The following is a 17,276-nucleotide window of genomic DNA, read 5'->3' as shown; positions in this document are numbered from 1 at the left end:
TTTAATCTTGAGGTCTAACACAGTTCCGTTCATTCAAGGTTCGTGAGAATGAATTGAACTTAAAGCCTTGTGTAACTAAAAAACTAGAGTAAACCTCAGAAACTGATTTTGCGTTGCAATAACCAAAAAAGGATCGACGATAGCGCAAAATGGTTGGGCGTACCTCGTTTTTCGTAATGCCAACAATATTCAAACAGTTTTTTTTTAACGATACCGGTTTTACTGAATTTTTCTAGTTACTGTTGCAAATGAAATTTTTCTCAGTGTTCCAATTAGCAACATCAATGATTAATTATACATGGGAGAAGCCGTACCAGAGTTGATGCTAATCACGAAGTATTTTTCATGCAGGCGTCAGAGGCCAACTATATACATTATACGTAGACCTTAAATTATTATTTAACGGTAAATAATTTTTGTTTTTTAATGTGTAAAATACCGCTGTGATATCGTGATATTTCCAAACTAATCTGCAAGCGATAATCAGCTCGTTATATTAAATTATCCAATTACATTTTACGTAACTTGATGTCGATTACGGATGGCATCACATAAACGTCTAACTTAGATTTCGTATATTTGAAAAATATTTTAAAACCGTCGTAAAATAATTTACCACTCGCAGTCAGATTTTTTTTTTTTTTGGTGTTATCAAAATTGAATCAGTTGACTGGAATTTGATCAGGTATATAATATAATCATAAGTATATTATATGTAATTACATTTCGTGTCTCACCAACTAAATCTTTCATCGTTTTACAGACATGGAATCATATTTTTCTACCCGATTTCGACTTTCACGTTACAAAAATTACTTTATACGCTTTTCAACGATATTTTCAATAGATATATAATATATAATACTTGATTCAACTCTCAGTTTAATTATTTCTACGTTATATGAAAATTAATTCTGTCGACTTATGACAGAGAGAGAGAGACAAAAAATGTATACATTTACATCGATGTATTATTCAGTTAATAACTGTCGTTCTTGCTGTTGTTACAATTACTTTCTCCTAATTTTCTGCCATCACTACAAAGCTCACTGTAATATCAGTTTCTCATAGATCATCGGAGAATCTCGCGAAGTCGACTCCGTCATTTCTATGCATACCTATGACCTATATATATATGTATATAAAACACGATGCAGGCGGTGAAAGTATAATCTTCCATCTGGTGGTGTTTTTTCCTCAATTTTTTTCCTTTTTTCCCCCCTCTTTTCTCACCTTGTGATATGTCACGTATCGGTTTAACATCATGCGTATTATATCTATCTATGGCCACGTTAATTTCGCTAAATCTATTCTAAAACCGCACAGATCCACGTGTCGGGATAATATTACGTAAGATGACCCGAGTCGCTAATGGCATATATATATATACATATATATATATATAGACATATAACACATGATAACGTACCTAAATAAAACGAAAAACAAAGGAGTAAATAAAAAAGATCAGTGCGAAAAATGGAGTGCAAAAGAAATCGAAGATAAATAGATTGTTTTTTTAAGTTAAATATTGTGTAAAAATAGTGAATGAAAATAGTGCAGCATACGGAACTGCAAATTAATTAATACGCTGCTTGCGATGTCGACGTATGTAATCCGGTAGGAAGGTTGTAATCTGGTTGCTGACCTCTGTTGTAATATTTCGAATGTCTAGATGAATGTATCCTTGAATTACCGTGCCGATGTTGTAGAAGTAATATGCATACAAGCGGATATTTTATTGTATAGCCGATGAAACAATTACTGTTCAACTATGTCGTACCTTGATATTTCTTTGCACGCGTACGAATACATACAGCATACATATGTAACAAGTACAGCGACGATGCACGTAATAGAAAAATTCTAATAATGCCGGGAATGCGGCTTCAGCCAGACTCGTGCATCTCTAAATGTTTTTAAAATGTTAATTTATTCTACGTTCTATGGATAATATTTATCGGCATCGATCATACACATTTCTTTCAAATGTCGCGATACGGAAAAATATTATACCGCGGTGTAATGAAATCGGGGATTAAATCGAAGTGCTGGTAATGAATTTGATACAGCTTATTGTGAAATTTCATCCTTTTAACTCGGAACGGTTAATGCAGCGGTAATTTAAGACAAAGTAGAGTTGTTCATATGGAGTTTTCTTACATGATTCAGGTTCCATTGCCGAACTCGATTCCCGCGGCAAGTTTAACGAATTTTGTATTTATTTTATTTGATAACTATTCTTTGTTTTTACTATTACCTTTATCTATTTTAATAATTTCTTTTATTTATTTTTTAATGATTTATCTCTTTTTTTTCTCGCTACGTAGTCCTTACAGGGTTGCAATGCCCTAGGACTTGTAATAAAACCGCTTCTCTCTCTCTCTCTCATGGAATAAATTTCCGTAATTTACATACATTTTCCCTTTTTCCTTGCGGTTTGACTACCTAACTTACATGTCGCGTGATCATTGATCTGTTTCTTTGTACATTGTGGTAATTGCGCGAATCCACATCCGTGACGTAAATATATAGCGATGAAAATAACGTATGTTCATGATCTACGTACATACAACGGGTAATTGTAACTTACACTTCGCTAATATATGGTAGCATTCAATGTCGGAGCAAAATCACGAGGTTCAAGTTAACAGAGTTATTGTAACGAAATATCGAAAAAAATCACTGTTTTCTTATTTTTCCAATGATCATGAAGTAACTGGGACTGCAAAATATGAGTATATTTCGTTTTATCACGCTTTACTGTGTCTCAAACAGTCCCAATATTGTAAAATAAGGGTTTTTCCACAGCATGAATCGTTACTAACTTCAATTTGAAATGAATTCCTTACCGTGAATAATTATTTCTGTCGGAGAATTATATTTACCTCGTGATCGTCATGCATACTTGTCGTATCTAGTGACGACATTTCGTATTAAGTCGATTTTTTCCAATTATCTGTTTGCGTGCAGAGAACCAATTTAAGGCGTGCAATTTTTTAGGTTAGAAAAGTGGTTCTTACCTTGGCTGTAGTAGAAGATTGGAAAACTTCCTGTGCGCGAACGATATTGCTGATTTGCATCTGAGTAAGCTTTTCGTTGCCGACGACATGTCGAACGAGTAAATCGGATGAAAAGTAAGAGTAAAAAAAAAAGGCTTTTATTCTCTCCCGGAAGTTCACAGTCTTCGGGCCGGCTGGCCTGTTGTTCTCAAATTGTAGAATTTCTACCTGCCCTCGTCTAGAACCGGACTGGCTATCAAGTGGCACCGTTCGAGTGACAAATTTTCACCGATCGTGAATATCAAATGATATCCCTGCAAACGTTTCTAGTTTTTAACCTTAAGGTAAGTTGGGTGCAATATTTTTCAGCTACGTGTAGAGGTAAACCATTAAAAACGTTTGCCAGAGCCGCCGCCGATAAGCCGTATAGAATAATTTACCGCCATCTGGTGGCAGAAAAGTATAAGACTGCCTTACCGGTCATATGCGAAGATAAAATTCATTTTTCGCACAAATTTCACTTCGAACCAGCTTCGAGTAACGAAATGAAAATCCAAAAACTTGCACGAGATTTTTCGTATCTCTATAAAGGCGTAATTGATTACCTAAAACGATCAGTTGATAGACCAGCGCGACGCCATATTGTTTTGCAATCACGCCCACGTTTCGAATCGGAAGAAGCAAAGGAGTTGTAAATTCAAAACACGAGAAGAAAGAAAGAACGAAATAAAAAAAAACATAAGAAAAGAAAAAAAAAACAGACCGACAAGAGTTTAAACGTGCACCGTGTTGCGCAAAAGTAGGTAGGTAAGGTATATTATAGCGAGCCAACGAAACTGGGTCGTAATTCATTGCCTCCTTCATAACGTCTCTCTGTATAAGTAACATCCCATTATGTACCTCCATTATAGGTATAAGGTTATACACGTAATACGTACACAACTGGACTACAATACATAAGGAGAGTCGTGTATATAATCGCACGTGCATGACCGATAAGTTTCGCGTATAGGTCGGTGACGCAATTTCTCGTCGCATTTTTGGTACGTGCTCTATGACGTCATGGACCACACGACGGTTACGTTACGAAATCTAGGGTAAAATTTTTCGGCCCTGAATAACGATATTGTGTGCGTTCGGAAATTAGCTTCCAGTTATGACGAAAATCTTTCATCTCTTTTGCGTTACCGGGTTTCAAACTAGCTCTGTCATTGTCCTAGGGAACTTTTAACGCTGCTTTTTGACTATTTTTTCTAATAAAGGCCGTGTTCGAAAATTGACTGACAGTACTGTCAGCAATCTTTTATCTCATTTGCGCTGCCGAGTTCATGGACAGCTCTGTCTCTGTCCTAGGGAATTTTCAGTACTGGCAGTCAATTTACGAACACGGCCAAAATGTTACAACTCTTATACGAAACTTCGATCCTGTTAAAAAATTTAACGATATTATCGTGCAGACGTTTCATGTATTTATAATTATTTGACACCAGGTGTGAAGAGGGGTAAGAAAAGAAAAAAAGAAAGATTCAAACATTGAACGACAAAAAAAAAACTCGTGTGATATTTTCATCATCGTCACAAACGAGTGACAGAGAATAATATTTATACATGATTTTAAAAATACCGCAGCAGTTCGCAATGCTTTTTGTTAAGCGTATCATTGTTGGCAGAAGAACACCTCGCGAAGCTGTACCAGCATTTATAATCGTTATTATTATATGTAAACCTGTATTGTGTACAACTGTATAACTTTTGAAGAATTCGTACGGCGAAAAATTACGGTTAACTGCTATAACTGGTTGTACAATATTACAAAATTACTACTTGTTTGGTTTTGTTTTTTTTTTTTTTGTGTTAGCTTTTTTCGCGAAACAAAGAAACGAATGTCAACCTTATTTGTAACCGTAAAATAAAGTTGTAAGTAATTAACGATCAAGTTCGACCAATTGGACAAACAAATAGACAAATTTACATTCTGCGTGAAATTTTTTAATACAAACTATGACGTACTCGAATTATTCAAGTAATAAATAAATATGTATAATGAACTCGTAAGCCGTATAATTTTTCCCAGGACGGTTTCTTTCTGTCGCTGACATCAATTTTATATATTAGGTATGCTGAGTAGTGCTGCTACGGTATATTTAAAGCAAATATTGTTCGATTGTATTTGGCTTTTGCCAATATGTAATAAAGGTGCCGAACAATTAGATCAATATTTTCACCAAAGAACACCAAAATTTTAAGTACACGTGTGCTGAATGCAGAAATTTTTGAACATAATAATATGTAGGTTTGTTTATACACTGCTAGCTGTTCCAAAAAAGTGGATTCTTTGCGATAATTGCATCTTAGTTTTTTTCAAAAATTTAAATACACCTGTTGAGAAATTTTCAATTTAAATTCACTTGGCTTTCAAAACGTAGAATTATCTTCTTTTTCAAAGAAATAAAAATCTTAACGAGCACCTGGTTGAAAATGAAACAAATGATCAACATGAAATTGAGACTTACTCAACACAACAGAGTCATTTTAATAATAAATGGAAATTTATTCATTCCTTACAAACATGATCGTCAACAAATTACCAACGGTTTAGAAAATCGCGAATAATCACGAGAAGAGATCTGAAAAATACAACATTTTCAAGAAATAATTACGAGAGGAATATTTCACAAATGCGTTTATTAACAATTGATTTAAAGTCACGGGTGGTTGATTTGTTTTGTTAACTACAATTTCGTATCTCGACAGGATATCAAATTTGATACAAGACTTTCGAAATAGATTTCGATTCGAAACAAATAAAGAAAAAATAATACATTTTCAACAGGAAGTTAGAAAGAGTAACTTATTCTGAAGTCGATATTATACCTTGTGTCTTGTACGTACAAAAGAATACCGTTCGGACTTACAATTTTACTGTGAAATACCCGGATCGTATTTTGAAATATTTCATAAAGCCATCTTCGTCACTGCAGAGTTTATTTTAATTGATTTCATACCGTAATATCGTAATCACAAGACCTTGTAATATTCTCTCAAAGCGAAATAAAAATAAAAACAAACCTTGCTGAGGAAATAAGAAAACAGACCTAAACCAGTTTTTCAACATGCTTAGTAAACGGATAGATAAATATAAGTATAAATATAAATGACAACCATACTGGGTTTTTATATACTGATCAATTATTTTCAAGAATTGAGCCAACCTATTCCAATATTTCTATATAATATACAAGGTGGGCCTTGTATATACACGTTCGGATTTTATTCACGTTTCAAATCAGCCCCGTGTTTTTTTTTTTTTTTGTCCCACCCTGTATAACTCGACAAAATATTACCACGACCATTTAAAAAGTCTTTCGGTTGTACACCGGAATCACAATGCACGCAAACTTCCACTTGCTATGCAAAGCGAGGCTATTGGCCTGATGAATCAGTCAAATAGTACCAAATAAAAAAACCACAATGGTTTTTTGTAATCTACGAATCAGCGATCAAAACAACGACGGTATCGCACGAAGTATAGTTGAAAAAAAAAAAAAAAAAGAAACACTTCGATTCAAGTGTTTGTAAGTTGATTTGAATAAATTTTTTTGAATAAAATACGCTTTGCACAACTAGCATGGAAATATTTGTTGAAAAATAAGAAAACACTCGTACATCACCGTAAAAGGTAAAGTTAAATAAACAACAATCCTCCAAACGAATAAATATCTCCTCTCTGTATGCAAACGAACTTACATTTTATCCATACTTAATTGATTCTGTTTTTTTTTTCTATTTTGCTCGGAGAAAAATAACCGAAAATCAAAATATTTGAAAATAACTTTGCATACGCTGTTGAAAATTAATGACACGTGACGCAATTGCGTGAAAATGTTAAATTCTTATACGTATGGTGAAATTTTTCCCTATTAAAAATGATACAATTCATACGCCAATTAATTTTATAATTTTACTGTAAAATCAACAGATTTCACGAATATTAGATTTGTAATATCATCGTTACTGGCTAACGATAATAATCGCGATTTGTACCGATTCTCCGGTTCATTTTTCACCTCCAACAACTCGTGAATCAGCATATTTTATCACACGTTACATACTTAAAAAAACGTTACGGCAAATTATCGCAGGTTAAAAATATATCAAGTAATTATTACGTCTATAGACGCACGCACTTTTTATCGTATAACCCCAGCTGACTTTGTTTTTTCCCTTCTTTTTTTCTTGCCATTTTAAGAATGATTTATTGAACATCGTTCAACATCGATTAATACAAGCCTTTGGAAGATTCCTGATGTTATTGTATAATCTGAAATATCGATGCATAACTTTACTTTTTCTCTTGACGTGTCGATTTTACGTTTTACTTATTTATTTATTTTTTTATAATTAATTCTGATATCAGACAGTCGAAAATTCACAAAACGTACGAGATTTATATCGTTGTTAATGAATTTTTGCCAAGTTTTATACTTTGTTGTAAAGAGAGAGTGGGGGGCAAAGAAGTAGCGAAACGACGAGTATAATAAAGTTTCATTTGCATGGAAATAATAACAATATCCTGGAAAATTTTCAAACCACTGTGAATACCATTTGATTAATGTTCGAACCTTAGACCTTCATCTGCAGAAATTACATGCATAATATACAAGACTATGCGGCGCTAAATCTTATAAGGCTAATAAATCTTTTTAAAATCGCAAAATTTGGTAAAAATTTTAAAGCTTGAGTTAATTCTCCATTTGATGTAAGGGGTTAAAAGTCGCAAAATGCAACTTTAAGAAACTGTATAAATTTAATGCACGTCATTTTCCTTTGCTCTCTTGTACACAATATTCAAATACTTTCTATGGATTTGTACGGTGAGAAAATACAAGTATTCCTAATTATTGAGAATTATTGGCGCACGTCAAAATGGTGGCATGTAACAGAAATTTCAATATTTCAATATTATAAGTTATTCTCATGACGCGTCCGATTGGCAACGGATTTGTAAACAAGTTACGCTGTAGTTGAATAATAATTACATTGACCCCATAACGCTGTTGATATTCAAAAATAATATTTTCCAAAATCAAGAAGAAATCAAATACACATTATAATTTATAACTATATTTACTAGGGTGTTTCAGAAAAAAATAATTTGCGATTTTCCACCATACAGAATGTACAGGATCTTTTTTTTTTCCGACCTAATCAAAGTTTTTTTCACAACTGAAAACAAAGTCGAGAAAGAACGTAACGGAAGAAAATAAACACTCGTCACCGATCAGTGACTCAAGTCTACGTGTTTCAAGTCACGTTTAACAAATTAACGAGAGGTTAATTAATAATCAAGTCGTGGTACAGGAGCTTGATTAGTGAGAATTATCCAACGTGATTTTCCCGGATCCTGGTCTGCTGTTGTGTAAATAAATAGTTGTGGAATACCTTTAACGGTAACGACTACTGGAGAAATATAAACAATACTACAGCAAAAACCACTTCGCGTTCATTAGACAATTGTTTCCGGGAGTTGATTCACATTCCCGATCACGCCATGCGACTATTTAATAATTAATTATCCCTTGTTTCAGGCAAAGTCAATCGATTCGTCGATAATTGTTTATCGATAAAATTCCCGATGCAGATCATTCGTTTAATCGTACATATCTTCTTTTGTCACGGCGCTCTTACTTAACACTTACAATTACAATTGCTATCAGCTTTTCGGTGAAAAGATTGATTTTTCTTCTTTTTTTTTTTGGTCTTACAATAAAACACAACACAGTCAAAATATTGAAACAACCGAGAAGCATGAAAAAAAGAATGTTAAAAATAGATTCAGGAATATCGTGTCAACTTTTAACACTTTATCTCATATTCGCAAACGTTCGGAAGGTAAAATTTGAAAAACAAGTATCAGACGTCGAAAATACGACATATAAGTTGACAATCACTTATAACCCGTGTATGCTAATGAAACAGTATTTTCTTTTTTTTTTGGCAAAACCAACATCACATTCGCAACGAATTTTAAAGTTACATAATGTCAGTAGCTGCGATGTATTAGAAGGAAAACAATTTTAAAAAAAGAAATGGAAAACGTTAATTATTTTTTCCACACACGTGAAACCGTCTGTTCGAGACAGTGAAAAAAACAACAGTTCATCGTCGCGCAACAAACGAGTAATTTTCATTTTTTTTCCAAAAAAGAAATCGCCTGTCGGTATCAAATAATGTCCTCAGCTCGTGCCAGAAACCGCGCAATGTTTTGTAGATCATTTGCCGCTGTTAACGATCGGAACGAAATCATTTCGATGGGTAAATAGAAAAAGTTGGGTCAAACAACAACGAGCCGAACGGTTGTCCCACAAATTTAAGTCTATGCAAACAACAGGTTGATACACTCCGGTATCGAGGATGTTAATGAGTTTTGCAACTTATTCGGAATTAATCATGGCCGACAAAATATACCGTTTGTTGCTCTTATCCTTAACGTGTAAACGCGGTATACGTATAACTGTCCATGCTTGTTGTAAACACACGTCCTCGATTACTGAAATCTGGAAAGTGTCAGCTTTAACTTTACCGTCGCGTAATGAGTAGGTAATGTATTTAAGCAAAGTACATTCGTGAGAAAGAAAGAAAGATGACGATGACGACGGTGACGCAGGTGACGGAGAAGGCTGAGTTATCAAGGTCTGGCGTAGGTGTAATAACGAACATTCGACTCTGTAATAAGGTTCGACGATAACTTTGCAAAGCACACCTTGAAGGATGCGATTACGGGACAAGTGCTCGCTGCACGACTTCCAACGGTTACAAATCAACAAAAACCAACCACCAAACGTTCAGAACCGATTAATCAACCGATCAAGCTGTAATAACATGTATTAACAGTGCCATTTCGATGGTGTCGTGATGAAGATATTAGGTGTACTTGATGACAAACGAACCTGATTGAACAGCCGAGTAGGCACATCAATCAGTGAATATCGACGAAAGGTCGGATATTTACGTGGTACCATAAACGTGACTTTTAGACGTCGTCGTCACGATCGACGTTTTCTTCTTCCTCCTCTCTTCTCGACGTCGGGTGTTGAATTTTGACATACATCGCGGCGTCAAGTGTCACGATTGCTAAATCGACGTGTTCGAGGATCATCTTTTAAAGACCCTTTTAATTCCGATCCCAACAGCGACGCAACAACGAGGAAAATAAAAGTGCTTTTACCTGACTAAGTAAAGGAGCAGCGCCTTGGGCGGTACGTATTCTCCGGACGATCCGTATTCTCCCATCTCGATGCTTCTCGCAGCCAACCGCCTCTTGGCAGCCGGCGATGTCATGAGCGAAGCTCTGGCCAAAGTCTCGGCGAGAGCCAAAGACTCGCGAATCTTTGCCAAGTTCGGTGCCACTTGGCGTGTTTCTTCCGTGGCCATGGTCAATTTGGTTTCCATTTAACGGCCGCAGTTGTCTTTTTAACTCTCGAGGCAATATTTCGGTGAAAAGATGATACCCTGCGCGGAGCTTTGACTCGTTTCGGTGCTTTTGTTCACCACGCGTTGATCGTTTCACCGCCAACGACGTTATTAGCCACCGTAAAAGCTCAGTTCCGGTCTCTTGAGTAATTTCGTACCGATTACTGATCGCGATGCTGCTGCTGCTGCTGCTGCTGTTGGTGGTGGTGGTGGTGGTCGGTCGGAGATTCAGGATCGACTGACTATCTCGGCAGGTTCTCCGGACGGAAATAGCGCCGTGAAGATAAAGGCACGTCAGCGATTGCTCCAGGCCATCCGGTATTATGCCGGCGGTCACTCTCTTCAACTTTATACGCTCGCTCGCCTCTCCATGATCGGCAACGACCCGGCGTGTCTCGTTTTACTCGGGAGTAACGAGTCGAACCGATCGGTTATCCCCACGCCGGATTTTCGTACGCCGAAAACGCGAGTAATTAACGATGAGAATAACGATTATAATCAACAGACGAAGAATAAGAGTAAGAAGAGGAACAAGAAAAAGAGGATCGTTATTTTGCTCGCCGGAATCCGGTTGCAGATCCAACGCTCAACTGAAGGCAAGCCGAATCCTCGGGACCGTGTTTATACTCGAAATGCGGATAATCTAATTAGCGTGTAGTCCAATTTACACCGACCCGGAGGTGATAAATTATCGTCGTTTTTCGTCGTTTATTATAAATTTTCATTCACAGGTTTGCTCATCGTTTTAATCGGCGATCAAGCACCGTTATTTTTTACTAATCGACAAGCAGAGAATAATATTTTGGTACACCTTGTCTAGGCTTTTTTTCTTATTCATTCCTTGTTCAAATTATTATTCACGCCTACGGAATGGCGATTAATTAACGATCGATCATATTTACCCTCCCATTATTATCCAACTGTCTGTATATTACAACCGCATTACGGTACGAACGGGGATAATTAAATGGTAATTCTCTATTTAACGCGTTTGTTTATCCACATGTATAATAAACCGCGTGCCTCGTCGTCTCGAATATTATTGAACATCAGCTCGGTAATTGCGACTCGGCTTTATGCGCACAATCGGATCGTATTTACGATGTCGTGACGACAGACGAATCAAATCAGCGTTAACCGCGGTGTTTGGCGTGTAATTACGGTCGAAAAAAGCACCGCGCACCTCTCAATTATAACTCGAGAATTTTTCCAACAATCCTCTTTTCGCCAACGCGAAAAAACCCTTTTACCGTGCCAACGGTTGTTTCAAACATACAGATTTCAATTTTTTTACTTCAAGATGTACCTCAATTGAAACTCAAAAATCAAATAAATGTCAAGTTAACAAGGTAATTGTTAAACTTTTTTCACTCATCGCTCGACCAATCGACGACTTATCATACAATGCGTATCGTTGAAACAAGTACATGTATAAACGTGACAAAACAGCAAAACAAACCAAGCAAACAATGTCTAATTGTAAATCCGAATTATTTACACACACGCGTGCGCAATTCACATGTAAACAAAATATGGCATATATACATACAGGTTTAAATGCGACGCCACATTATTTATACCGTATGCCAAACGGTACGCAGCTAACAAGGTGTTGACTTTAAAAAAAAAGACTCTCAATGGCGGGAGTAAGATTGTTTAATTTCAAATGGCTAAACGACAATGAATTGATGTTGGGTGCTTTATTAAACGAAAAATTTGATCGCGCGATGCAATAACGAGAAAATCTACCTGTCATTGACCGATATGATCGTGGAATAAATGGTTGCATATGATAAACAATATTTTCTTGCAAGTCAAAAAATATTTAAACATTTTTCAAAACGATGCCGAAAGTGGTAGAGTTTTTCCTGGTAACCGTAAGAAATGTGATTTTTTATACAATACCAACACTGCGACTCGAGTGTCCGTGTATTTGGTATTAAATTGCAGAATATCCTCAGGCGTCGCGACGCCCTTCCGACAACTTCCGTCCGACGTACAGTTGCCTTCAAAAGTGATTAGGACTACGTTCTTTTATTGTCTTTTTTCCACCATTGTGTGTATATATGCGTGAATGCATACAACTTTTGTCGCTTTTCATTATGCTCGATTAAACAAGGTCAGTTATTATTAGTTGGTACAGGCACGTTATGCATACAATAAACCCATGCTGTACACACATGTCTGTTTGCGGATGCTGGCAAGAATATAGGGCGTTCCAGGCCATGACCTCTGCTATTTTTAACCTCGTATTAGTTTGTTAGTACATAATTCCAGGGCGTTACATACCAGACACGGTTTCTAAATGTTCGGAATATAAAAAGGTGACCTTTTCACGGTACATAATCGTTCGAATTACCGTTATTAACCCTTTGAGTCAGACGTTATTTTGTCGATTGTTTATCAACTTTTATAACAAGATAGTATTGCGTGGTCTTTCATGGTTACTGATTACGAATCTGAAATCAGATTTCAAATGTTCAAAATGGCGTAACCAATATGGCGGACAAAAATTTCAAACTCGATCTAACACAGTCAAGAAAATCTACGCAGGGATTTTCAGGGTCGCTGGTTGGATTCTGATTTCAGATCCGTAATTATCGGCCCCGAAAACCCGTGGACAGAGTTTTGTACTCCGGATTCGATTGGATTTAAAATTTTCGTCCGCCATATCGGATCCGGCATTTCGAAGTTTTTAAATCCGACTTCAGAAATTACACGCATGTAGAACATCAACGTCCATCCGTTAGAGATCGTCTAGACTGTTCGTATAAAGTGAATTACTTTTTCACCTCGCTTATGCTTGCCCTTGACTTTGGTCTGCACTTGAGAGGATGAACCAAGACGTGACAGAGGTATCTAGTACCATATTGCAGAATCCAGCCTGATGAAAGGCACGTATGGCTCATTCGTGCGTACATATACTGCGGATGAAACTCATGCGATTTCGGATTTGTCGAAATGTTACAGTGTCATTGTGGTGACAAACGATTTCGCGTCTCTTCTTTTATTCTTATCATTTATCATCGGAGCAACCGCATTGTACAAACAACAATTTTTCACTTCGTCTCAAGCAATGCAGAAACTTATCCGTTTCACGCGTGGTGAAATTTCATTCGCTACAGACGGTGAGAAATAAACAAATCGACTTATCGTCGTTTGATTCTAATCGGTAAACTCAATTGTAATCTCACTTATTCGCAGAGTTTGACGAAATAAACATTTAGCTGAGGCACAGTGTCCACGTAAGCTGTGCTAATTTTATTTCGAATAATAAATACGATCGTTTGTTTCAACTCGATTTAAAGAAGCGATATAAACATATTGATACAATCATATTCAATTATATTTTTAGACTGAAGAAAAACTGATAAACAAAACAAATGGAAGAACGAATAAGGCAATTTGCTTAGCTTACCATATAACGACGTTTATGCGTTGATACGTGCACACGAAGTCGATAAAATTACATGAAATTATCGCCACGTAAGAAGTTTTCATTATACCTTTACCGCGGAATATATCATCCGAAGTAACCTGCAGGCATGCATTCAGACACGTTCACCGGAGAAAAAAACTTTGAAAAATAACAAATCTGACCTTAGGCAACAATTTGTTTTCCCCTCCTGCGGAGTGTAGGAAAAAGTATGAATGTTAATTTAAACATTTTTATGATACTGAAAATTTCAAGTGATTCGCTAGAAAAAATGTTTAAAAATAAATAAATAACGTGAATTCGACGGACGCGCTTTGCGTTAAACTTTGACTTATAATAAAATGGGTAAGATACTTTCTGAGAATATTTTTGAACTTTTTAGATCTGTGATGGTAACACATTTAGAGACATGATTTTTACGTTTCTGGTTAGCGAGTGTGTGATAAATATTTGAAATGAAATTGACTGAACTTTGTTTAATCAGCGTGCAATTCTATACACGAAATATTGAATCCAATTTATATCCGTAATGTCTGGAAAAAAATCTCATCGTTTTTACACAGTACATTATTTCTAAGAATCCGTAATCTATTTAAAAAAAAAATCAAAAATAAAAATAAAATGAATTGAGAAAATAACTAATAACGCGACCGCAAAAATGAATGAAGAAATAAAAATGGAAATGGGTATTTGGCCGGAATTTTTCGTAACAAAATTTGAAGTAATGCAGATCGTGGTACAACGCATTTTTAAAAGGAACAAAATAATAATAGGTGAAAGAGACGTGAAGAGGAAATAATCGTACCTATGTTTTTTTTTCACGTATTGTTAGATATCGTATATATTTATAAACTCGCTGCAGGCTATTCGTTCTTCGAACCATGATCCCATGATGATCCCATGCTCACAGCCTCCGGGCAGGAGGAGTATCGCGTTATAATGGAAATTATTTGCCAACAAGCAGCTCGTTTGTGTCCAATCGCACCTGCGCAAACACGCTGATTTTTTTTATCGTTGATAATTTTGTACAATTTCATGGTGAAATGTTTGAAAAACAAAATATGTTAATTTTTAACGCGCGTTCAACGTTTCGATGGTACATCGATTGAAAATATTTCACACTCGCATTGCATCGTTGACTCGATACGTGATGCGTGACAATTTGTTTCAGGAATAAGAAAAAAAAATTGTCAAAAAATCGACACTTTTGTTCTTCCCCGCCAATTTATACACGTCGAATAAAATATGATTGAAATTAATTTTAAGACGAAGTACAAAAATTGCATAAAATATTATTTCTCTCATTTTCTCCATCCAATCAGTCTATCCAATGAAGACCCGTTAATTTTAACAGTCGACCAAATATGCTTGAAATATTATTTAATTACATGCATCGGTTTTTGACTCATGAAATTTTTTTTAAAACCTTTTTTTTTTTCAATGTATCTTCTGACAAGAGCGGGTCAAAATTACCATTATGTGTCAACTTGACGTAATTCACGTTCACGGAATATTGTACTCGGCGTAACGAGAAAATGACGCGTGATTCACCACCTCCGAGATTAAAAGTAATTTTTTGTTAAATTGAGAATCGACTGTAAATTTTACGACTACAGTGAAATCAATCAATGCTTCAAACTGTTCGTCCAAGCATGCGGGACGAGCTGATAATTAAAAAAGTCGCAAAAAGGAACCACGTATTTAATTTCTAATCTCCATCAATAGACCCATCAACATGTGCGAATAAAACTCTTACTCGCGTCATTTATTGGTGCAGTTTGTTGGTGAAGCACGTTATTTGCAAATTCAGCCGATCGTAAGACCGCGCGAAACTTTCTCAATTTCTTTATTTCCATCAAGACTGAATTTGCGGTTTCAAGTTATAAACCAATGGAGATTCGATGACTAATTCTGGTAAATTCTGCATTCGTTAAAGGATGAGCATCGTGTATGAGTCTGCAAAAAATTTCTACGGTTAAAATTCCGCGTAGGTCTGTTGCGCGATTTTCTTGTAACTCGAAAACGTGTAAAAATTGCAGAAAAAATTGTATGATACACCGACGGATATCGCGTTGAATTTTAGTTTGATTTTTTTCATACGATATTAACTGAAACCGTTTTTTACAACTACGTCACCAATTTTTGCGAAACTTCGAGTGTAACGTGATGAGCAAACGTCTCGTAATTCATACGGCTATCAATTATGCACCCGGCTCAAAGTCCCATGTTAATAGAAATCGATGCTAATTCGAGGCTAGATGTATCAGTGGCTGTAATACATCCTGCAACAGCCGTGAATATGAGACAATTTGAAAATCTTTTACAGTTAAAAGTCAATTTATTACATTCGAAAGTAATGGTGTTTCTCTTAATAATCCAGTGAGAAAAGAACAGGCTAAGAATACGAACAAAAGTTATCTACGATATTGATTATTCAATTCAAACCTCTTGAAAATGATAGGAAAAAATTAGTAAATCTGTTCGATTTCACGCTGCGATGAGTCATTTTTTATCCACAAGATTATTCTCTACAATTCAACCGTGGAAAATTCTATTCGTTTTTTTTTCTTCTTCTTCTTTCATTCATCATATCAGTATCCTGGGATATTTCATTTTTCAAAATTGCACTGCTACTGATTTTGATGAACAAATGTAAATACTGAATTGACTTTTGAGGGGAGGGGAAAAGAAATTTGTTCGGTGAATTTGCGAAAACCGGTTTTCCAAAAAAAATTAACCATCGTGTAGTGAAATCGAATAAGATTTTTCAGCGTTATTAAATAGTTTTGAATAAAAAAATCTATATCAAAGCTCTAGCTTATAACTGAAGTCTACTTTAGTTTCTTTTTTTTTTTACACTTCTAGGACAAACACCGAAGTTTACGGATGTAGCAATTTGATAAACACTCAAGGTGCGATTATTTTGGAATAAATGATCTAAAAACCTGTGGTTTTTTAACCGTACAACCTCCTTGAGAGGCGATAAAAAGGAAATTTCTTACAACCAAAGAATACTGAAGTAACTTCTAACTTTTAAGTAAGGTTAAAAAATATTATCAGGACTATAGACGAATCCCAGCGATGAAGAAACTGGCCAATGGCAAACATGTTTATTAACATTCGTTCGGGTATTGTAAACTGATTTAAAAAAAGAAATCAAATAAATTTTGTCGATTATTCGACAAAAACAGCATTGAAAAGAAGATGAAAAAAAAGAAGACAATTGATCGATGGATTTCGTTGCAAAATAAACGTAAAATGCAAATTGAGCATATAAAACGTACAAATCGTTTTTGCGGTATCATGCTACATTTGACAAATGAAACTATGAAGTATGAAAATGTATGAAGTTGAAGAGTGAGAGG

The 17,276-nt window shown here is 35.6% G+C and overlaps 1 protein-coding gene across 2 annotated transcripts in view; it reads right to left on the bottom strand.

Annotated features, from left to right (window-relative positions):
* Positions 1-11,041, bottom strand: part of LOC124298306 (nocturnin) — a 30,643-nt gene extending 19,602 nt beyond the window's left edge. The window contains exon 1 of one of the 2 annotated variants that reach the window (XM_046750146.1): positions 10,231-11,041. In XM_046750146.1, coding sequence (XP_046606102.1) covers positions 10,231-10,454 — 224 coding nt within the window. In that variant the 5' untranslated portion in view covers positions 10,455-11,041. Of the gene's footprint in view, positions 1-3,023; positions 3,380-10,230 lie in introns of those variants that run through there. The other variant, XM_046750148.1, reaches the window with a different exon arrangement.
* Positions 11,042-17,276: the final 6,235 nt, after the last annotated feature.

The sequence above is a fragment of the Neodiprion virginianus genome, chromosome 2, assembly GCF_021901495.1.
Source record: "Neodiprion virginianus isolate iyNeoVirg1 chromosome 2, iyNeoVirg1.1, whole genome shotgun sequence".
Taxonomy (NCBI): Eukaryota; Metazoa; Arthropoda; class Insecta; order Hymenoptera; family Diprionidae; genus Neodiprion; species Neodiprion virginianus.
This window is presented reverse-complemented; position numbering and strand designations above follow the sequence as displayed.